General features: G+C 49.7%; 1 protein-coding gene across 1 annotated transcript; it reads left to right on the top strand.

The window, feature by feature from the left end:
- The first annotated feature begins 1,397 nt into the window (after positions 1-1,397).
- Positions 1,398-23,411, top strand: RABGGTA (Rab geranylgeranyltransferase subunit alpha). Its single transcript, XM_086870859.1, has 17 exons — positions 1,398-1,471; positions 1,576-1,611; positions 3,051-3,149; positions 4,120-4,238; positions 8,675-8,841; positions 12,550-12,738; positions 13,954-14,037; positions 14,123-14,205; positions 14,898-14,999; positions 15,122-15,218; positions 15,302-15,353; positions 15,976-16,064; positions 17,330-17,418; positions 18,750-18,854; positions 20,754-20,867; positions 22,260-22,347; positions 23,075-23,411. The coding sequence occupies exons 2-17, from the start codon at positions 1,609-1,611 to the stop codon at positions 23,221-23,223; spliced, it is 1,629 nt and encodes a 542-aa protein (XP_086726985.1). The 5' UTR covers positions 1,398-1,471; positions 1,576-1,608; the 3' UTR covers positions 23,224-23,411.

The following is a 23,411-nucleotide window of genomic DNA, read 5'->3' as shown; positions in this document are numbered from 1 at the left end:
CTCCTGGTGTCCACACACGGTCCTGAGCCTTCATCTCCTGGTGTCCACTCCTGGTCTGGAGCCTTCATCTCCTGGTGTCCACTCATGGTCCGGAGCCTTCATCTCCTGGTGTCCACCCATGGTCCTGAGCCTTCATCTCCTGGTGTCCACTCCTGGACTGGACCCTTCATCTCCTGGTGTCCACTCCTGGTCTGGAGCCTTCATCTCTTGGTGTCCACTCCTTTTCTGGAGCCTTCATCTCCTGGTGTCCACTCCTGGTGTCCACTCCTGGTCTGGATCCTTCATCTCGTGGTGTCCACTCATGGTCCAGAGCCTTCATCTTCTGGTGTCCACTTCTGGTCTGGATCCTTCATCTCCCGGTGTCCACTCATGGTCCAGAGCCTTTGTCCTCCAGGTGTCCACTCATGGTCTGGAGCCTTCATCTCCTGGAGTCCACTCTTGGTCTGGAGCCTTCTTCCCCTGGTGTCCACTCATGGTCCAGGGCCTTCATCTCCGGGTGTCCACTCCTGGTCTAGAGTCTTCATCTCCTGGTGTCCACTCATGGTCTGGAGCCTTTGTCCTCCACATGTCCACTCCTGGTCTGGAGCCTTCATCTCCTGGTGTCCACTCCTGGTCTGGAGTCTTCATCTTCTGGTGTCCACTCATGGTCCGGAGCCTTCATCTCCTGGTGTCCACTCATGGTCTGGAGCCTTCATCTCCTGGTGTCCACTCCTGCTCTGGAGCCTTTGTCCTCCAGGTGTCCACTCCTGGTCTGGAGACTTCATCTCTTGGTGTCCACTCCTGGTGTCCACTCCTGGTCTGGATCCTTCACCTCCTGGTGTCCACTCATGGTCTGCAACCTTTGTCCTCCTGGTGTCCAGTGGTGGCCGAGCATGATGGACGGTCCCAGGGACCTTCTCCAGGTGGTTCTGGAATTTTCCAGCTGTTTCTGGGTGGTTTCCAGGTGTTCCCAGCTGTTCCCAGCTTTTCTCAGGTGTTTCTTGATGTTCTCCAGATGTTTCCCGGGTGGTTGAAGATGTTTTCCAGCTGTTCCCAGGTGTTCCCAGGTGATTCCAGATGTTCCCAGGTGTTTTTAGATGTCCTCCAGATGTTTTCGGGTGTTTCCGAGTGCTTCCCAGGTGTTCCCAGATGTTCCCGGGTGTTCCCTGCCGTTCCGAGGTGATTCCAACCGTTCCCAGGTGTTCTCCAGGTGTTTTCCAGGTGTTTTCCAGCTGTTTCCGGGTCCCAAATCCCCTCCCTCAGTAGCTTCCGCCACACCGCCGCAAAGCGCGGCGCCGCCGCGTCGCAACTGCTCCCTCCCGCCGTAAAGCGAGCCTTTCGCGACAACATGGCGCCGCCGTCGCGCCTCGGTGTATCCCATCATCCCCCGCGCGCCGCCGCCATTGCGCCTCGGTGCATCCCGTCATCCCCCGCGGCGCCGCCATTCCCGGCAGCCCCCGCGGCGCCCTCAGCAGCCGCCGCCGCCGCTCCGGTGAGTCCAGGGAGCGCGGGAAGGGCGGGGGAAGGGGGGGAGATGCCACCGGGAGCTCACCGGGAGCTCACCGGGAGCGCGCTGAGCCGCGGTGCCGCCCGCAGGTCCCGGATCTCCCCCCGCGCCCGCCGGAGGAAATGGTGAGGGAACGGCTCCCCCCCCCGCCCCCCCCCCCCCCGGTCAGGGAATGGAAGCGGCCGGGCCCGGAGCTCCCCCCCCCCCCCGGTCAGGGAATGGAAGCGGCCGGGCCCGGAGCTCCCCCCCCCCATCCCGGGGCTCCCAGTTCATCCCAGTCCATCCCAGTCCATCCCAGTTCATCCCAGTTCCATCCCAGTTCATCCCAGTTCAATCCCAGTTCAATCCCAGTTCATCCCAGTCCATCCCAGTCCATCCCAGTTCAATCCCAGTTCAATCCCAGTTCATCCCAGTTCAATCCCAGTTCAATCCCAGTTCAATCCCAGTCCATCCCAGTTCATCCCAGTCCATCCCAGTTCATCCCAGTCCATCCCAGTTCAATCCCAGTCCATCCCAGTTTAATCCCAGTTCATCCCAGTTCATCCCAGTCCATCCCAGTTCAATCCCAGTCCATCCCAGTTCATCCCAGTCCATCCCAGTTCAATCCCAGTTCAATCCCAGTTCATCCCAGTTTAATCCCAATTCATCCCAGTTCATCCCAGTTCAATCCCAGTATAAACCAGTCCCCTCCCAGTATAAACCAGTCCATCCCATTCCCCTCCCAGTATGTCCCAGTCCCTCCCAGTATAAACCAGTTCCCTCCCAGTCCCCTCCCAGTCCCCTCCCAGTATGTCCCAGTATGTCCCAGTTCCCTCCCAGTCCCCTCCCAGTATAAACCAGTCCCTCCCAGTATGTCCCAGTATAAACCAGTCCCCTCCCAGTCCCCTCCCAGTATGTCCCAGTATGTCCCAGTTCCCTCCCAGTCCCCTCCCAGTATAAACCAGTCCCTCCCAGTTCATCCCAGTTCCCTCCCAGTCCCTCCCAGTTCATCCCAGTCCCTCCCAGTTCAATCCCAGTATAAACCAGTCCCCTCCCAGTCCCTCCCAGTCCCTCCCAGTCCCTCCCAGTTCCCTCCCAGTCCATCCCAGTATAGACCAGTCCCTCCCAGATCCCCTCCCAGTATAAACCAGTCCCCTCCCAGTCCCTCCCAGTTCCCTTCCAGTTCATCCCAGTCCATCCCAGTTCCCTCCCAGTCCCTCCCAGTCCATCCCAGTTCAATCCCAGTCCATCCCAGTTCAATCCCAGTCCATCCCAGTTCAATCCCAGTTCAATCCCAGTCCATCCCAGTTCCCTCCCAGTCCATCCCAGTCCATCCCAGTCCCTCCCAGTCCCTCCCAGTCCCTCCCAGTTCCCTCCCAGTCCATCCCAGTCCATCCCAGTCCATCCCAGTTCATCCCAGTCCCTCCCAGTCCCTCCCAGTCCATCCCAGTCCATCCCAGTCCATCCCAGTCCCTCCCAGTCCATCCCAGTCCCTCCCAGTCCCTCCCAGTCCCTCCCAGTTCCCTCCCAGTCCCTCCCAGTTCATCCCAGTTCCCTCCCAGTCCATCCCAGTTCCCATTCCCAGCACGGGCGGCTCAAGCTCCGCCCCCCGGACGCGGCGCGGCGCCGGCAGCGGGAGGAGAAACTGAGGCACTACCGGGAGGCCATGGACGCCTTACTGGGGGTACTGGTTTGTACTGGTTTATACTGGGATGGACTGGGAGGGGACTGGGAGGGGACTGGGATGAACTGGGATGAACTGGGAGGGGATTAAAGGGTTAAAAGCAGGGGGGAATCGGGGTTGAAGGGTGATTTTTATACTGGTTTTTACTGGTTTATACTGGTTTGTACTGGTTTGTACTGGTTTATACTGGTTTGTACTGGTTTGTACTAGTTTATACTGGTTTTGTGCTGGTTTATACTGGGAAGGACTGGGAGGGGACTGGGACGAACTGGGAGGGAACTGGAGGGGACTGGGAGGTCACTGGGCCATACTGGTTTGAACTGGGAGGGAACTGGTTTATACTGGGAGTTACTGGTTTGAACTGGGAGTGAACTGGTTTATACTGGGAGGGAACTGGTTTGAACTGGGAGGGAACTGGTTTATACTGGGAGGGAACTGGTTTGAACTGGGAAGTCCCTGGGTGGGGGTTCCTGGGTTATACTGGGAGGGCACTGGGATTTACTGGTTTATACTGGTTTGGACTGGTTTATACTGGTTTGGACTGGTTTATACTGGTTTATACTGGTTTATACTGGTCTATATTAGTCCATACTGGTTTATACTGGTTTGGACTGGTTTATACTGGTTTATACTAGTTCAAACTGGTTTATACTGGTCTATACTGGTCCATACTGGTCTGTACTGGTTTATACTTGTCTATACTGGTCCCTACTGGTTTATGCTGGTTTAAACTGGTTTATACTGGTTCAAACTGGTTTATACTGGTTTAAACTGGTTTATACTGGTTTAAACTGGGATTCACCTGGCCAGCAGGGGGCGCCACCCCCTCAGGTGTTATCCCTGACCGGAACTGGTCCATACTGGTTTATACTGGTTTATACTGGTTTATACTGGTCCATACTGGTTTATACCGGTCCGTACTGGTTTATACTGGTCCATACTGGTCCATACTGGTTTATACTGGTCCCAGCAGGGGGTGCCACCCGCCCAGGTTCTCTCCCTGAGCGCCTCAGTCCTGGCGGCCAATCCCGACGTGGGCACCTGCTGGAACCTGCGGAGACGCGCACTGGGAGCACTGGGAGGGGACTGGTGCGTACTGGTTTGTACTGGTTTATACTGGTTTGGACTGGTTTAGACTGGTTTGTACTGGTTTGGACTGGTTTGGACTGGTTTGGACTGGTTTGGACTGGTTTGGACTGGTTTGGACTGGTTTATACTGGTTTGGACTGGTTTGGACTGGTTTATACTGGTTTGGACTGGTTTGGACTGGTTTGGACTGGTTTGGACTGGTTTGGACTGGGAGGGCGCTGGGAGGGGTCTGGAGAGGGGAAGAAAGGGTTAAAAGGGAGTTTGGGGTTACTGGTTTATACTGGTCCATACTGGTTTATACTGGTTTATACTGGTTTATACTGGTTTATACTGGTTTTTTGCTGTTTTTTCTATTTTTTCCTCCTTTTTCCCACCCATACTGGTCCATACTGGTTTATACTGGTCCATACTGGTTTATACCGGTCCATACTGGTCCATACTGGTTTATACCGGTCCATACTGGTTTATAACACTCTACCACTATGGTTTATACTGGTTTTTACTGGTTTTAACTGGTTTTAACTGGTTTTTCCTGCCTTTTACCACTCACACCAGTCTATACCAGTCCATACTGGTCCATACTGGTTTATACTGGTTTCTAACACTCTCTACCACTCGGATTTATACTGGTTTATACTCGTTTATGCTGGTTTTTACTGGTTTATACTGGTTTATACTGGTCCATACTGGTTTATACTGGTTTAGACTGGTTTATACTGGTTTATACTGGTTTAGACTGGTTTAGACTGGCTTAGACTGGTTTATACTGGTTTATACTGGTTTATACTGGTTTATACTGGTTTGGACTGGTTTATACTGGTTTATACTGGTTTATACTGGTTTATACTGGTTTATACTGGTTTATACTGGTTTATACTGGTTTTAACTGGTTTTTGCCATTTTTTTCTATTTTTTCCTACTTTTTCCCACCCATTCTGGTTTATACCAGTCCATACTGGTCCATACTGGTTTATACTGGTTTATAATACTCTACCACTCTGATTTATACTGGTTTTTACTGGTTTATACTGGTTTATACTGGTTTATACTGGTTTATACTGGTTTTACTGGTTTATACTGGTTTATACTGGTTTAGACTGGTTTATACTGGTTTATACTGGTTTAGACTGGTTTAGACTGGCTTAGATTGGTTTATACTGGTTTATACTGGTTTATACTGGTTTATACTGGTTTGGACTGGTTTATACTGGTTTATACTGGTTTATACTGGTTTATACTGGTTTATACTGGTTTATACTGGTTTGGACTGGTTTATACTGGTTTGGACTGGTTTGGACTGGGAGGGCACTGGGAGGGGTCTGGAGAGGGGAAGAAAGGGTTAAAAGGGAGTTTGGGGTTGCTGGTTTACACTGGTCCATACTGGTTTATACTGGTTTATACTGGTTTATACTGGTTTATACTGGTTTTTTGCTGTTTTTTCTATTTTTTCCTCCTTTTTCCCACCCATACTGGTCCATACTGGTTTATACTGGTCCATACTGGTTTATACTGGTCCATACTGGTTTATACCGGTCCATACTGGTCCATACTGGTCCATACTGGTCCATACTGGTCCATACTGGTCCATACTGGTTTATAACACTCTACCACTATGGTTTATGCTGGTTTTTACTGGTTTTTACTGGTTTTAACTGGTTTTAACTGGTTTTAACTGGTTTTAACTGGTTTTTCCTGCTTTTTACCACTCACACCAGTCCATACCAGTCCATACTGGTCCATACTGGTTTATACTGGTTTATACTGGTTTCTAACTCTGTCTACCTCTCTGATTTATACTGGTTTATACTGGTTTATACTGATTTATACTGGTTTGTACTGGTTTATACTGGTTTATACTGGTTTATACTGGTTCATACTGGTTTATACTGGTTTATACTGGTTTATACTGGTTTTTTACTGTTTTTTCCCATTTTATTCTTTTTTTTCCTCCTTTTTCCCACCCATACTGGTCCATACTGGTTTATACTGGTCCATACTGGTTTATACCGGTCCATACTGGTCCATACTGGTTTATACCGGTCCATACTGGTTTATAACACTCTACCACTATGGTTTATACTGGTTTTTACTGGTTTTAACTGGTTTTAACTGGTTTTTCCTGCCTTTTACCACTCACACCAGTCTATACCAGTCCATACTGGTCCATACTGGTTTATACTGGTTTATACTGGTTTCTAACTCTGTCTACCTCTCTGATTTATACTGGTTTATACTGGTTTGGACTGGTTTATACTGGTTTGGACTGGTTTATACTGGTTTATACTGGTTTATACTGGTTTATACTGGTTTATACTGGTTTATACTGGTTTTTTACTGTTTTTTCCCATTTTTTTCATTTTTTTCCTCCTTTTTCCCACCCATACTGGTCCATACTGGTCCATACTGGTCCATACTGGTTTATACCAGTCCATACTGGTCCATACTGGTCCATACTGGTTTATACTGGTTTATAACACTCTACCACTATGGTTTATACTGGTTTTTACTGGTTTATACTGGTCCATACTGGTTTATACTGGTTTTTACTGTTTTTCCCATTTTTTTCATTTTTTTCCTCCTTTTTCCCACCCATACTGGTCTATACTGGTTTATACTGGTTTATAACACTCTACCACTCTGATTTATACTGGTTTATACTGGTTTATACTGGTTTATACTGGTTTTTACTGTTTTTTCCCATTTTTTTCATTTTTTTCCTCCTTTTTCCCACCCATACTGGTTTATACTGGTTTATACTGGTCCATACTGGTCCATACTGGTTTATACTGGTCCATACTGGTTTATACTGGTTTATAACACTCTACCACTCTGATTTATACTGGTTTATACTGGTTTATACTGGTTTATACTGGTTTTTACTGGTTTTTACCATTTTCTTCTATTTTTTCCTCCTTTTTCCCACCCATTCTGGTTTATGCCAGTCCATACTGGTCCATACTGGTTTATACTGGTTTATAACACTCTACCACTCGGATTTATACTGGTTTATACTGGTTTATACTGGTTTATACTGGTTTATACTGGTTTATACTGGTCCATACTGGTTTATACTGGTTTATAACACTCTACCACTATGGTTTATACTGGTTTATACTGGTTTATACTGGTCCATACTGGTTTATACTGGTTTTATTGGTTTATACTGGTTTATACTGGTTTTTTACTGTTTTTTCCCATTTTTTTCTTTTTTTTCCTCCTTTTTCCCACCCATACTGGTTTATACTGGTCCATACTGGTTTATACTGGTTTATAACATTCTACCACTATGGTTTATACTGGTTTTTACTGGTTTATACTGGTTTATACTGGTTTATACTGGTTTATACTGGTTTTTCCCATTTTTTTCTATTTTTTCCTCCTTTTTCCCACCCATTCTGGTTTATACCAGTCCAGACTGGTCCATACTGGTTTATACTGGTTTATAACACTCTACCACTATGGTTTATACTGTTTTTTACTGGTTTATACTGGTTTATACTGGTTTATAACACTCTACCACTATGGTTTATACTGGTTTTTACTGGTTTTAACTCTCTCTACCACTCGGATTTATACTGGTTTATACTGGTTTATACTGGTTTATACTGGTTTATACTGGTTTATACTGGTTTATACTGGTTTTACTGGTTTATACTGGTTTATACTGGTTTATACTGGTTTATACTGGTTTTTTACTGTTTTTTCCCATTTTATTCTTTTTTTTCCTCCTTTTTCCCACCCATACTGGTCCATACTGGTTTATACTGGTCCATACTGGTTTATAACACTCTACCACTCTGATTTATACTGGTTTATACTGGTTTATACTGGTTTTTTACTGTTTTTTCCCCTTTTTTTCATTTTTTTCCTCCTTTTTCCCACCCATTCTGGTTCATACTGGTTTATACTGGTCCAGACTGGTCCATACTGGTTTATACTGGTTTATAACACTCTACCACTCTGATTTATACTGGTTTATACTGGTTTATACTGGTTTATACTGGTTTATACTGGTTTATACTGTTTTTTTACTGTTTTTTCCCATTTTTTTCTATTTTTTCCTCCTTTTTCCCACCCATACTGGTCCATACTGGTTTATACTGGTCCATACTGGTTTATAACACTCTACCACTCTGATTTATACTGGTTTATACTGGTTTATACTGGTTTATACTGGTTTTTTACTGTTTTTTCCCATTTTTTTCTATTTTTTCCTCCTTTTTCCCACCCATACTGGTCCGTACTGGTTTATACTGGTCCATACTGGTTTATAACACTCTACCACTCTGATTTATACTGGTTTATACTGGTTTATACTGGTTTATACTGGTTTTTTACTGTTTTTTCCCATTTTTTTCTATTTTTTCCTCCTTTTTCCCACCCATACTGCTCCATACCGGTCCATACTGGTCCATACTGGTCCATACTGGTTCCAGGGTACCCTCAGAGCTGGCGTTCGTGGGGCAGTGCCTGGGGGTGAACCCCAAATCCTACGGGGCGTGGCACCACCGGGGCTGGGTGCTGGCGCGCGCCGCGGCGCCCCCTGGTGGCCGGGAGGACCTGGCGCTGTGTGAGCGCCTCCTGGCGGCCGACTCGCGCAACTGTGAGTGCTGCTGCTGGTTTATACTGGTTTATACTGGTTTATACTGGTTTATACTGGTTTGGGGTGGTTTGGGGTGGTTTGGGGTGGTTTGGGTTGGTTTGGGGTGGTTTGGGGTGGTTTGGGGTGGTTTGGGGTGGTTTGGGGTGGTTTGGGGTGGTTTGGGTTGGTTTGGGGTGGTTTGGGTTGGTTTGGGGTGGTTTGGGGTGGTTTGGGGTGGTTTGGGTTGGTTTGGGTTGGTTTGGGGTGGTTTGGGTTGGTTTGGGGTGGTTTGGGGTGGTTTGGGTTGGTTTGGGGTGGTTTGGGTTGGTTTGGGGTGGTTTGGGTTGGTTTGGGGTGGTTTGGGTTGGTTTGGGTTGGTTTGGGGTGGTTTGGGGTGGTTTGGGGTGGTTTGGGGTGGTTTGGGGTGGTTTGGGGTGGTTTGGGGTGGTTTGGGGTGGTTTGGGTTGGTTTGGGTTGGTTTGGGTTGGTTTGGGATGGGTTTGGGGTGGTTTGGGGTGGTTTGGGTTGGTTTGGGTTGGTTTGGGTTGGTTTGGGGTGGTTCGGGTTGGTTTGGGTTGGTTTGGGGTGGTTTGGGGTGGTTTGGGTTGGTTTGGGGTGGTTTGGGGTGGTTTGGGGTGGTTTGGGTTGGTTTGGGGTGGTTTGGGTTGGTTTGGGGTGGTTTGGGTTGGTTTGGGATGGGTTTGGGGTGGTTTGGGGGGGTTTGGGGTGGGTGGGTTGGTTTGGGTTGGTTTGGGTTGGTTTGGGTTGGTTTGGGTTGGTTTGGGTTGGTTTGGGGTGGTTTGGGGTGGTTTGGGTTGGTTTGGGGTGGTTTGGGTTGGTTTGGGGTGGTTTGGGTTGGTTTGGGTTGGTTTGGGTTGGTTTGGGGTGGTTTGGGGTGGTTTGGGTTGGTTTGGGGTGGTTTGGGTTGGTTTGGGGTGGTTTGGGGTGGTTTGGGTTGGTTTGGGGTGGTTTGGGTTGGTTTGGGGTGGTTTGGGGTGGTTTGGGGTGGTTTGGGGTGGTTTGGGGTGGTTTGGGGTGGTTTGGGTTGGTTTGGGGTGGTTTGGGGTGGGTGGGTTGGGTAGGAAAGAGAATTGGGATTAAATGGTGGAAATTCAAGGCAAAATCTTGAGAATTTGGCCCCCAAAATCGGACCCGGATCCCTTCAAAACCCCCAGAATTCCCAAAATCCACCCCAAATTCCCAAAAATCCATCCCAGATATCCCAAAATTGCCCCAAAATCCCAGAAATTCACCCCAAAATCCCCCCAGATCTCCGGAATTTGACCCAAAATCGGCCCCAGATCCCTTCAAAACCCCTGGGATTGCCAAAATTCCGACCCAAATATTCCAGGATTCCCAAAATTCCATCCCAAATATTCCAGAATTTTCAGAAATTCAACTCAAATATCCCAGAATTCCCAAAAAAATCTGACCTGGATACCCCAAAATGCCCCAAAATGCCCCAAAATTTCCGGAATTTGCCCCAAAATCAGCCCCAGATCCCTTCAAAACCCCCAGAATTCCCAAAATTCCATCCCAAATATTCCAGAATTCCCAAAAATCCGTTCAAAATTCCCAGAATTCCCCAAAAATTTGACCTGGATACCCCAAAATGCCCCAGATTCACCCCAAAATCCCCCAAATTCACCCCAAAATCCCCCAAATTCACCCCAAAATCCCCCAAAATCTTCGGAATTTGGCCCCAAAATCAGACCCCGATCCCTTCAAAACCCCCAGGATTCCCAAAATCCACCCCAAATTCCCAAAAATCCATCCCAGATATCCCAGAATTCCCAAAAATCCCACCCAGATATCCCAAAATTGCCCCAAAATCCCCCAAATTCACCCCAAAATCCCCCCCAAATCTCCATAATTTGACCCAAAATCAGCCCCAGATCCCTTCCAAACCCCCAGAATTCCCAAAATTCCATCCCAAATATTCCAGAATTCCCAAAAATCCGTTCAAAATTCCCAGAATTCCCCAAAAAATTTGACCTGGATACCCCAAAATCCCCCAAATTCACCCCAAAATCCCAGAAATTCACCCCCAAATCCCCCAAAATCTCTGGAATTTGACCCAAAATCGGCCCCAGATCCCTTCCAAACCCCCAGGATTCCCAAAATTCCACCCCAAATATCCCAGAATTCCCAAAATCCCATCCCAAATATCCCAGAATTTTCAGAAATTCAACTCAGAATTCCCAGAATTCCCCAAAAAATCTGACCTGGATACCCCAAAATGCCCCAAAATCCCAGAAATTCGCCCCAAAATCCCCCCAGATCTCCGGAATTTGACCCAAAATCAGCCCCAGATCCCTTCAAAACCCCCAGAATTCCCGAAATCCACCCCAAATATACCAGAATTCCCAAAAATCCATCCCAGATATCCCAGAATTCCCAAAAATCTGTTCAAAATTCCCAGAATTCCCAAAAAATCTGACCTGGATACCCCAAAATGCCCCAGATTCACCCCAAAATCCCCCAAATTCATCCCAAAATCCCCCAAATCTCCCGAATTTGCCCCAAAATCAGCCCCAGATCCCTTCCAAACCCCCAGGATTCCCAAAATTCCACCCCAAATATCCCAGAATTCCCAAAATCCCATCCCAAATATCCCAGAATTCCCAAAAATCCATCCCAGATACCCCAAAATTGCCCCAAAATCCCAGAAATTCGCCCCAAAATCCCCCAAATCTTCGGAATTTGACCCAAAATCAGCCCCAGATCCCTTCAAAACCCCCAGAATTCCCAAAATCCACCCCAAATTCCCAAAATTCCACCCCAAATATTCCAGAATTCCCAAAAATCCGTTCAAAATTCCCAGAATTCCCCAAAAATTTGACCTGGATACCCCAAAATCCCCCAAATTCACCCCAAAATCCCCCAAATTCACCCCAAAATCCCCCAAATTCACCCCAAAATCCCCCCAAATCTCCGGAATTCGCCCCAAAATCGGCCCCAGATCCCTTCAAAACACCCAGGATTCCCAAAATTCCACCCCAAATATCCCAGAATTCCCAAAAATCCATCCCAGATATCCCAAAATTGCCCCAAAATCCCAGAAATTCGCCCCAAAATCCCCCAAAATCTCCGGAATTTGCCCCAAAATCGGCCCCAGATCCCTTCAAAACCCCCAGGATTCCCAAAATTCCATCCCAAATATCCCAGAATTCCCAAAAATCCGTTCAAAATTCCCAGAATTCCCCAAAAAATTTGACCTGGATACCCCAAAATCCCCCAAATTCACCCCAAAATCCCCCAAATTCACCCCAAAATGCCCCAAATCTTCGGAATTTGACCCAAAATCAGCCCCAGATCCCTTCAAAACCTCCACAAACACTCCATACTGGTCCATACTGGTCCATACTGGTCCATACTGGTCCATACTGGTCCATACTGGTCCGTACTGGTCCATACTGGTCCATACCGTTCCATACCGTTCCATACCGGTCCGTACTGGTCCATACCGGTCCGTACCGGTCCGTACTGGTTTATACCGGTCCATACCGGTCCGTACCGGTCCGTACTGGTCTATACCGGTCCGTACCGGTCCATACCGGTCCGTACCGGTCCGTACCGTTCCATACCGTTCCATACTGGTCCATACCGTTCCATACCGGTCCGTACCGGTCCATACCGGTCCGTACCGGTCCGTACTGGTTTATACCGGTCCGTACCGGTCCGTACTGGTTTATACCGGTCCGTACCGGTCCGTACCGGTCCGTGCAGTCCATGCCTGGGAGCACCGCCGGGCCGTGGCCCAGGACCCGCAGGCCGAGCTGGCCTTCACCGGGAGCCTCCTGAGCCGCGACTTCTCCAACTTCTCGGCCTGGCACCACCGGCTGCGGCTGCTGGCGCCCGCCAGGGACGGCGGCGGCGGCGGGGCCGGGGCGCTGCCGCCAGGGAGGCTGAGGGAAGGTGAGAGATTCCCGGGAAAAATTCCCGGAATTCCGCGGCGTTCCCGGAAAATCTTGATGGAATGCGGGGAGGGGTGGTTTCGGTGGGTAGACTTGGTGCCCTGAAATTCCCATTGGTTTCAATGGGTAGACCTGGTGTCCTGAAATTCCTATTGGTTTCAATGGGTAGACCTGGTGTCCTGAAATTCCCATTGACTTCAATAGGTAGACCTGGTGTCCCCACGATTCCCATTGGTTTCAATGGGTAGACCTGGTGTTCCATTCACCCCATTGACTTCTATAGGTAGACCTGGTGTCCTGAAATTCCCATTGGTTTCATCGGGTAGACCTGGTGTCCCATTTGTCCCATTGACTTCAATGGATAGACCTGGTCTCTTTTTTATCTCATTCTCTTCAATGGGTAGACCTGAGGTCCTGTTTATCCCATTGATTTCAATGGGTAGACCTGGTGTCCCCAAGATTCACATTGGTTTCAATGGGTAGATCTGGTGTCTCATTTATCCCATTGAATTCAATGTGTAGACCTGGTGTCCTGAAATTCCCATTGACTTCAATGGGTAGACCTGGTGTCCTTAAATTATTGGTTTCAGTGGGTAGACCTGGTGTCCTGAAATTCCCATTGATTTCAATGGGTAGACCTGGTGACCTAAAATTCCCTTTGTTTTCAATGGGTAGATCTGGTGTCCCATTTGTCTCACTGACTTCAATGGGTAGACCTGGAGTCCCATTTATCCTATTGTCTTGAATGGGTAGACCTGGTGTTCCTTATGCCCATTGGTTTCAATGGGTAGACCTGATGCCCTGTTTAATCCCACTGTATTCAATGGGTAGACCTGGTATCCCAAAGTTCCCATTGGTTTCAATGGGTAGACCTGGTGTCCTGAAATTCCCATTGACTACAATGGGTAGACCTGGTGTCCCGTAATTCCCATTGACTTCAATGGGTAGGCTTGGTGTCCCATTTATTCCATTGGTTTCAATGGGTAGACCTGGTGTCCCTACAGTTCCCATTGGTTTTAATGGGGGTAGACCTGGTGTCCAAGCGTTCCCCATTTGTTTCAATGGGTAGACCTGATGCTCCTCAATGCCCATTGGTTTTAACAGATAAATTTGGTGTCCCTAAAACCCCCATTGCCTTTCCTGGGTAGACTTGAACTCCTGCACACCTGGGTGCCCCCCTGAGATTTTGGGGTGCCCCTTTTTCCCCCCCACCCAGAGCTGGAGCTGGTGCAGAACGCCGTCTTCACCGACCCCACGGACCAGAGCGCCTGGGTGTACCTGCGCTGCATCCTCTCCCGAGGTAACTCGGGGCTCCCTCCCAGCCCTGGGGCCCTCAGCTGGAGTTTCGGGGTGCCCCCCCTGAATGTTGGGGTGTCCCCCGACAGCCCCCCCGCCGCCGAGGGTCATCTGCGTCCACATCGACCGGGAGGATGCGACGGTGGCTGTCATCTTCTCCCGGCCTGTCAAGGTGAGTGGGGACCACTGGGAACCCCAAAAATCACCTGGATACACCTGGGTACCCCTCAGACACCTGAATTCCCCAAAACCCTGAGGTACCCCCAAAAAAATCCTTTGGATCCCCCCCCAAACTTCTGCTCTGGAATTGCCATTGCTTTGATGGGTAGACCTGGTGTCCCATTTATACCACTGACTTCAATGGGTAGACCTGGTGTCATTCAATCCCCATTTATTTCCATGGGTAGACCTGATGTCCTATTTATCCCATTGACTTCAATGGGTAGACCTGATGTCTCATTTATCCCATTGACTTCAATGGGTAGACCTGATGTCTCATCCCATTGACTTCAATGGGTAGACCTGGTGTCCCAATTATCCCATTGATTTTAATAGGTAGACCTGGTGTCCCTCAATTCCCATTCACTTCAATGGGTAGACCTGGTGTCCCAATTATCCCATTGACTTTAATGGGTAGACCTGGTGTCCCATTTAGCCCATTCCTTTCAATGGGTAGACCTGGTGTCCCATTTAGCCCATTCATTTCAATGGGTAGACCTGGTGTCCCTGAATCCTCATTGACTTCAATGGGTAGACCTGATGTCCCAAAATGTTTTGGGGCTAAAAAAGCCAATTTTGAGGCTGGAAATTCCCAATTTTTGGTGGGAAAGACCCCAAATTTGGATCCTTTCTCCCCTCCCACAGGTGAACCCGGAGTGCCCGGAGCTGACGGCGACTCTGGATGGCTCCGCCCTGACCGAGCCCTGGCGCTCGGGGGAGGGGCGGCCACGCCCCAGCCACACCTGGGTATCCTTGCCCTAAAAACACAGGAGGGCGTGGCTGGGGGGTGGGCGTGGCTCGGAGGGGTGGGCGTGGCTTGGGGAGGTGGGCGTGGCCATCCCCGGGCACACCTTGACAGGTGCCATCAGCTCTGTACCCTCCCTGCCCCGCCCAGCGATCGCCCCGCCCACCTGGAGGTCACCTGGGCTCCTGACTCCACCCCCCGTGACGTCACGCTGCTGCCAGGTGAGGCCACGCCCCCTCTGACCCCGCCCACTTATGGCCACGCCCTTTCCTCACTTGGCCACGCCCCTTTTTCTCTCTCCCAGGTGAGGCTCAGGCTTGCTGGCAGGAGCCAATCGTGGAGCGGGAGCTTTTCTGGTGAGCCACGCCCCTTTTTGGGAAAGCCACGCCCCCTTTCCTCAAACCACTCCCACCTAGAGCTGCCATTCATTCCTATGGGCCTCAAGCCACGCCCCTTTTTGCAAGCCACACCCTTATTGCTTAAGCCACGCCCACCTGGAGCTACCACTCACCCCTATGGGCCTCAAGCCACGCCCCTTCAATTAAGCCACGCCCACCTGGCGCTGCCACTCATCCCTATGGGCCTCAAGCCACGCCCCCTTCAATTAAGCCACGCCCACCTGGAGCTGCCCTTTATCCCTATGGGTTTCAAGCCACACCCACCTGGAGCTGCCATTCATCCCCATGAGGCTCAAGCCACGCCCATTCCCCAAAGCCACGCCCCTTTTCTTAATGACACACCCACCTGGAGCCACCCTTTCATCCCTATGAGGCTCAAGCCACGCCCACTGGGCAAAGCCACGCCCCCTTTTCTCTAAGCCACGCCCACCTGGAGCTGCCACTTCCCCCCATGATGTTAAACCACGCCCCCTTACACTCAAACCATGCTCCTTATTTAAAGCCACGCCCCCAGGTGGTTAAGCCCCGCCCCTTCCTGCCCAAGCCCCGCCCCTTTCTCACCCTCTGGCCCCGCCCCCAGGCCGGAGCTGGGCGTGGCCGAGGCTCAGGTGCTGCAGGATCAGGTGCGGATGTGCCGGGAGCTGCTGGAGCTGGAGCCTCAGAGCCGCGGTGAGAGCCCTGAAAACACCCCAAAAACACCCCAAAATCACCCCAAAAACACCCAAAAATACCCCCCAAAAACACCCCAAAAACACCCCGAAAACACCCCAAAAACACCCCAAAAATACCCCCAAAAACACCCCAAAAACACCCCAAAACCACCCCGAAAACACCCCAAAAACACCCCAAAATACCCCGAAAACAGCCCAAAATCACCCCAAAAACACCCCAAAAACAGCCAAAAAACACCCCAAAAACACCCCAAAAACAGCCCCGGAAACACCCCGAAAACAGCCCAAAATCACCCCAAAAACAGCCCAAAAACACCCCCAAAACACCCCGAAAACAGCCCAAAAACACCCCAAAAACAGCCCAAAAATACCCCAAAAACACCCCGAAACCACCCCAAAAACACCCCGAAAACACCCCGAAAACACCCCAAAAACACCCCAAAAACACCCCGAAAACACCCCGAAAACATCCCGAAAACACCCCAAAAACACTCCCAAAACACCCCGAAAACACCCCAAAAACACCCCAAAAACACCCCAAAAACACCCCAAAATACCCCAAAGACACCCCAAAATACCCCAAATATACCCCCAGAAAACACCCCAAAACCACCCCGAAAACACCCCAAAAACACCCCGAAAACACCCCAAATATACCCCCCAAAAATACCCCCAAAACACCCCGAAAACACCCCACAAACACCCCGAAAACACCCCGAAAACACCCCGAAAACACCCCAAAAACACCCCGAAAACACCCCAAAAATACCAAAAATCACCCCAAAAAACACCCCAAAAACCACTCCAAAAAACACCCCAAGAATCACCTACAAAATACCCCAAAAATAGCCCAAAAACACCCCAAAAAACACCCGAAAATCCCCCCAAAAACACCCCAAAAATACCCAAAATCACCCAAAAACACCAAAAAACGCCCCCGAAAATCCCCAAAAACCCCAAAATTTCACCCAAATCCTCCCCGGAACCCCCGAAACCTCTGAGATCTCCCCAGAACGCTCCAAACTGGTTTATACTGGTTTATACTGGTTTGGACTGGTCCATACTGGTCCATACTGGTCCATACTGGTCCGTACTGGTTTATACTGGTCCATACTGGTCCATACTGGTCCATACTGGTCCATACTGGTCCATACTGGTCCATACTGGTTTATACTGGTCCATACTGGTTTATACTGGTCCGTACTGGTCCATACTGGTTTATACTGGTCCATACTGGTTTATACTGGTCCATACTGGTTTCAGGCTGCCTGCTGACCCTGGCCCTGCTCTTGGCTGCGCTGGATCCTCGCGGCCACGCCCGGGAGATCCGGGAGCACCTGAGGAGCCTGCAGGTGACTGGTTTATACTGGTTTATACTGGTTTATACTGGTTTATACTGGTTTATACTGGTTTATACTGGTTTATACTGGTTTATACTGGTTTATACTGGTTTGAACTGGTTTATACTGGTTTATACTGGTTTGGACTGGTTTGGACTGGTTTATACTGGTTTGGACTGGTTTATACTGGTTTAGACTGGTTTATACTGGTTTATACTGGTTTATACTGGTTTATACTGGTTTATACTGGTTCATACTGGTTTATACTGGTTTATACTGGTTTGGACTGGTTTATACTGGTTTGGACTGGTTTATACTGGTTTATACTGGTTTATACTGGTTTGTACTGGTTTATACTGGTTTAGACTGGTTTGAACTGGTTTATACTGGTTTATACTGGTTTATACTGGTCCATACTGGTTTATATTGGTTTATACTGGTTTATACTGGTTTATACTGGTTTATACTGGTTTGGACTGGTTTATACTGGTTTATACTGGTTTATACTGGTTTATACTGGTTTATACTGGTTTGAACTGGTTTATACTGGTTTATACTGGTTTATACTGGTTTATACTGGTTTATACTGGTTTGAGCTGGTCTATACTGGTTTATACTGGTCTATACTGGTTTACACTGGTTTATACTGGTTTGAACTGGTTTGAACTGGTTTATACTGGTTTATGCTGGTTTATACTGGTTTGAACTGGTTTGAACTGGTTATACTGGTTTATACTGGTCCATACTGGTTTATACTGGTTTAGACTGGTTTATACTGGTTTATACTGGTTTATACTGATTTATACTGGTTTGAACTGGTTTATACTGGTTTATACTGGTCCATACTGGTCCATACTGGTTTATACTGGTTTATACTGGTTTATACTGGTCCATACTGGTCCATACTGGTTTATACTGGTTTGGACTGGTTTATACTGGTTTATACTGGTTTATACTGGTCCATACTGGTCCATACTGGTCCATACTGGTTTATACTGGTCCATACTGGTTTATACTGGTTATACTGGTTTGTACTGGTTTATACTGGTCCATACTGGTCCATACTGGTCCATACTGGTTTATACCGGTCCATACTGGTCCATACTGGTCCATACTGGTCCATACTGGTCCATACTGGTTTGTACTGGTTTATACTGGTCCATACTGGTCCATACTGGTCCATACTGGTTTATACCGGTCCATACTGGTCCATACTGGTCCATACTGGTCCATACTGGTCCATACTGGTTTATACTGGTTTATACTGGTTTATACTGGTTTATACTGGTCCATACTGGTCCGTACTGGTCCGTACTGGTCCATACTGGTTTGTACTGGTGCAGGAGGCTGACCCCCTGCGCTCGGGGTTCGTGGCCGATGTCCGGTCCCGCTTCGAGGTGGCGCTGGCCGTGCTGGGAGCGGGGGAGGGGCTGAGCCTGCCCGCCAAGGTAACTGCTTTATACTAGTTTGTACTGGTTTATACTGGTTTGTACTGGTTTATACTGGTTTAGACTGGTTTAGACTGGTTTAGACTGGTTTGGACTGGTTTATACTGGTTTATACTGGGAGGGGTTTGGGAGCCACTGGGAGCGACTTTTGGGGGGTTCTGGGGTCACTGGTTTGGACTGGTTTATACTGGGAGGGGTTGGGGGCTGCTGGGGGGGGTGTGAGGGTTACTGGTTTATACTGGTTTATACTGGTTTATACTGGTTTATACTGGTTTATACTGGTTTATACTGGTTTGGACTGGTTTGGACTGGGAGGGCGCTGGGGAGGCTCTGGGGGCTACTGGGAGGGAGTTTGGGGGTTACTGGTTTAAACTGGTTTATACTGGTCCATAATGGTTTATATTGATCTATACTGGTTTAAACTGGTTTATACTGGTTTATAGTGGTTTATACTGGTTTATATTGATCCATACTGGTTTATACTGGTTTATACTGGTTTATACTGGTTTATACTGGTTTATACTGGTCTGTACTGGTCTAGGGGCTGACGGCCGTGCCCCTGCTGGAGCGGATGGGGCTGGGTCAGTACTGGTTTATACTGGTTTATACTGGTCCATAGTGGGTTATAGTGGATTATTATGGTTTATATTGATCCATACTGGTTTATACTGGTTTATACTGGTTTATACTGGTCTGTACTGGTTTATACTGGTTTATACTGGTCTGTACTGGTCTAGGGGCTGACGGCCGTGCCCCTGCTGGAGCGGATGGGGTTGGCTCAGTACTGGTTTATACTGGTTTATACTGGTTTATACTGGTCCATAGTGGGTTATAGCGGGTTATAGTGGGTTATTATGGTCCATACTGGTTTATACTGGTTTATACTGGTCTGTACTGGTCTAGGGGCTGACGGCCGTGCCCCTGCTGGAGCGGATGGGGCTGGGTCAGTACTGGTTTATACTGGTTTATACTGGTCCATAGTGGGTTATAGCGGTTTATAGTGGGTTATATTGATCCATACTGGTTTATACTGGTCTGTACTGGTTTATACTGGTCTGTACTGGTCTGTACTGGTCTAGGGGCTGACGGCCGTGCCCCTGCTGGAGCGGATGGGGCTGGGTCAGTACTGGTTTATACTGGTTTATAATGGTTTATAGTGGGTTATACTGGTTTATATTGATCCATACTGGTTTATACTGGTTTATACTGGTTTATACTGGTCTGTACTGGTCTGTACTGGTCTAGGGGCTGACAGCCGTGCCCCTGCTGGAGCGGATGGGGTTGGGTCAGTACTAGTTTATAGTGGTTTATACTGGTCCATAGTGGGTTATAGCGGGTTATAGTGGGTTATTATGATCCATACCGGTTTATACTGGTTTATACTGGTTTATACTGGTTTATACTGGTCTGTACTGGTGTAGGGGCTGACGGCCGTGCCCCTGCTGGAGCGGATGGGGCTGGGTCAGTACTGGTTTATACTGGTTTGTACTGGTCCATAGTGGGTTATAGCGGTTTATAGTGGGTTATTATGATCCATACTGGTTTGTACTGGTTTATACTGGTCTGTACTGGTCTGTACTGGTCTAGGGGCTGACGGCCGTGCCCCTGCTGGAGCGGATGGGGCTGGGTCAGTACTGGTTTATACTGGTCCATAGTGGGTTATAGCGGTTTATAGTGGTTTATATTGACCCATACTGGTTTATACTGGTTTATACTGGTTTATACTGGTCTGTACTGGTCTAGGGGCTGACGGCCGTGCCCCTGCTGGAGCGGATGGGGCTGGGTCAGTACTGGTTTATACTGGTTTGTACTGGTCCATAGTGGGTTATAGCGGTTTATAGTGGTTTATATTGACCCATACTGGTTTATACTGGTTTATACTGGTCTGTACTGGTCTAGGGGCTGACGGCCGTGCCCCTGCTGGAGCGGATGGCGGCGCTGGCCCGGCTGGATCTGGCTGGGAATGAACTGCGGGAGCTGCCGGCGGCGCTGGGAGCCCTGAGGAGCCTGACGGTGAGAGACCAGTGACACCAGTAAGGGAAACCAGTAACACCAGTAACCAATCCCAGTGACACCAGTAACCAATCCCAGTGACACCAGTGACACCAGTAAGGGAAACCAGTAACACCAGTAACCAATCCCAGTGACACCAGTAACCAATCCCAGTGACACCAGTGACACCAGTAAGGGAAACCAGTAACACCAGTAACCAATCCCAGTGACACCAGTGACACACACCAGTGACACCAGTGACACCAGTGACACACCAGTGACACACCAGTGACACACCAGTGACACACCAGTGACACACCAGTGACACCAGTGACACACCAGTGACACCAGTGACACCAGTGACACCAGTGACACCAGTGACACACCAGTGACACCAGTGACACCAGTGACACACCAGTGACACACCAGTGACACCAGTGACACCAGTGACACCAGTGACACCAGTGACACCAGTGACACCAGTGACACACACCAGTGACACACACCAGTGACACCAGTGACACCAGTGACACCAGTGACACCAGTGACACACCAGTGACACACCAGTGACACCAGTGACACACACCAGTGACACCAGTGACACCAGTGACACCAGTGACACCAGTGACACACACCAGTGACACACCAGTGACACACCAGTGACACCAGTGACACCAGTGACACACACCAGTGACACCAGTGACACACACCAGTAACACCAGTAACCCCTCCAGTCCATCCCAGTCCCCCCCAGTTCCCTCCCAGTTCCCTCCCAGTCCATCCCAGTATAAACCAGTTCCCTCCCAGTCCATCCCAGTTCCCTTCCCAGTGCTCCCAGTTTATCCCAGTCCATCCCAGTCCCTCCCAGTTCATCCCAGTTCCCTCCCAGTCCATCCCAGTTCCCTCCCAGTTCCCTCCCAGTTCCATCCCAGTTCATCCCAGTTCCCTCCCAGTTCCCTCCCAGTTCCCTCCCAGTTCCCTCCCAGTTCCATCCCAGTCCATCCCAGTTCAATCCCAGTCCATCCCAGTCCATCCCAGTCCATCCCAGTTCAATCCCAGTTCAATCCCAGTCCATCCCAGTTCATCCCAGTTCATCCCAGTCCATCCCAGTTCATCCCAGTTCAATCCCAGTCCATCCCAGTTCATCCCAGTTCATCCCAGTCCATCCCAGTCCATCCCAGTTCATCCCAGTCCATCCCAGTTCAATCCCAGTTCAATCCCAGTCCATCCCAGTCCATCCCAGTCCATCCCAGTTCATCCCAGTCCATCCCAGTCCCTCCCAGTCCATCCCAGTTCATCCCAGTTCAATCCCAGTTCATCCCAGTCCATCCCAGTCTATCCCAGTTCCCTCCCAGTTCCCTCCCAGTCCATCCCAGTCCCTCCCAGTGCTCCCAGTATAACCCAGTCCCGCAGGAACTGGATCTCTCCGATAACCGCGTCTCCAAACTGGGATCGGCCCCGCCCCTCCCCCGCCTGCGGCTGCTGCGGCTGGACCGGAACCGTACGGACTGGTTTATACTGGTTTATACTGGTTTATACTGGTTTATACTGGTTTATACTGGGTTATACTGGGAGGGGTTTGGGGGGCAACTGGGAGCGCTGGGGGGGGAACTGGGATGGACTGGGATGGACTGGGATGAACTGGGCTGAACTGGGATGGACTGGGATGAACTGGGATGAACTGGGATGAACTGGGATGAACTGGGATTGAACTGGGATGGACTGGGATTGAACTGGGATTGAACTGGGATGAACTGGGATTGAACTGGGATGAACTGGGATGAACTGGGATTGAACTGGGATGGACTGGGATGAACTGGGATGAACTGGGATTGAACTGGGATGAACTGGGATGAACTGGGATGGACTGGGATTGAACTGGGATTGAACTGGGATGGACTGGGATGGACTGGGATTGAACTGGGATGAACTGGGATGGACTGGGATTGAACTGGGATTGAACTGGGATGGACTGGGATGGACTGGGATTGAACTGGGATGGACTGGGATGGACTGGGATTGAACTGGGATGGACTGGGATGGACTGGGATTGAACTGGGAGGGCACTGGGAGGGACTGGGAGGGCACTGGGATGAACTGGGAGGGCACTGGGAGGGCACTGGGAGGTTACTGGTCCATACTGGTCCATACTGGTCCATACTGGGCGTGCATTCCCCCCTTTTCGGGGGGAGGGGGCGTGGCTTATCCCGCACTGGCCCCGCCCCCAGCCATTGGCCACGCCTCCGCTCTCACCCCATTGGCTGCCTGGCCCCGGCTCGCCCTGCTGGGATTGGCTGAGACCCCGCTTGGCTCCGCCCCCGACGGCCCCGCCCTCCTGGCCGAGCTCCTCCCCTCCGTTGACGTCACCTTCAGCTGATTGGCTGCCGGCGCTCCTGGCCACGCCCTCTCCCGATTTGACCACGCCCCCTTCCCCACGAGATGGTGGCAGCGCTTCCGGGTTGGGGGCGTGGTTTGGGGTTTGGCCCCGCCCCTTTCTGGTTCGGCCCGGGCACTTCCGGGTTCGGCTCCGCCCCTTTCCGGGGTTCAATAAAGCGGTGACTCCCA

Source organism: Cyanistes caeruleus, chromosome 33 (assembly GCF_971803275.1).
Source record: "Cyanistes caeruleus chromosome 33, bCyaCae1.hap1.1, whole genome shotgun sequence".
NCBI lineage: Eukaryota > Metazoa > Chordata > Aves > Passeriformes > Paridae > Cyanistes > Cyanistes caeruleus.
The sequence above is the reverse complement of the archived record's forward strand: the minus strand, read 5'-3'. Positions and strand labels throughout refer to the sequence as shown.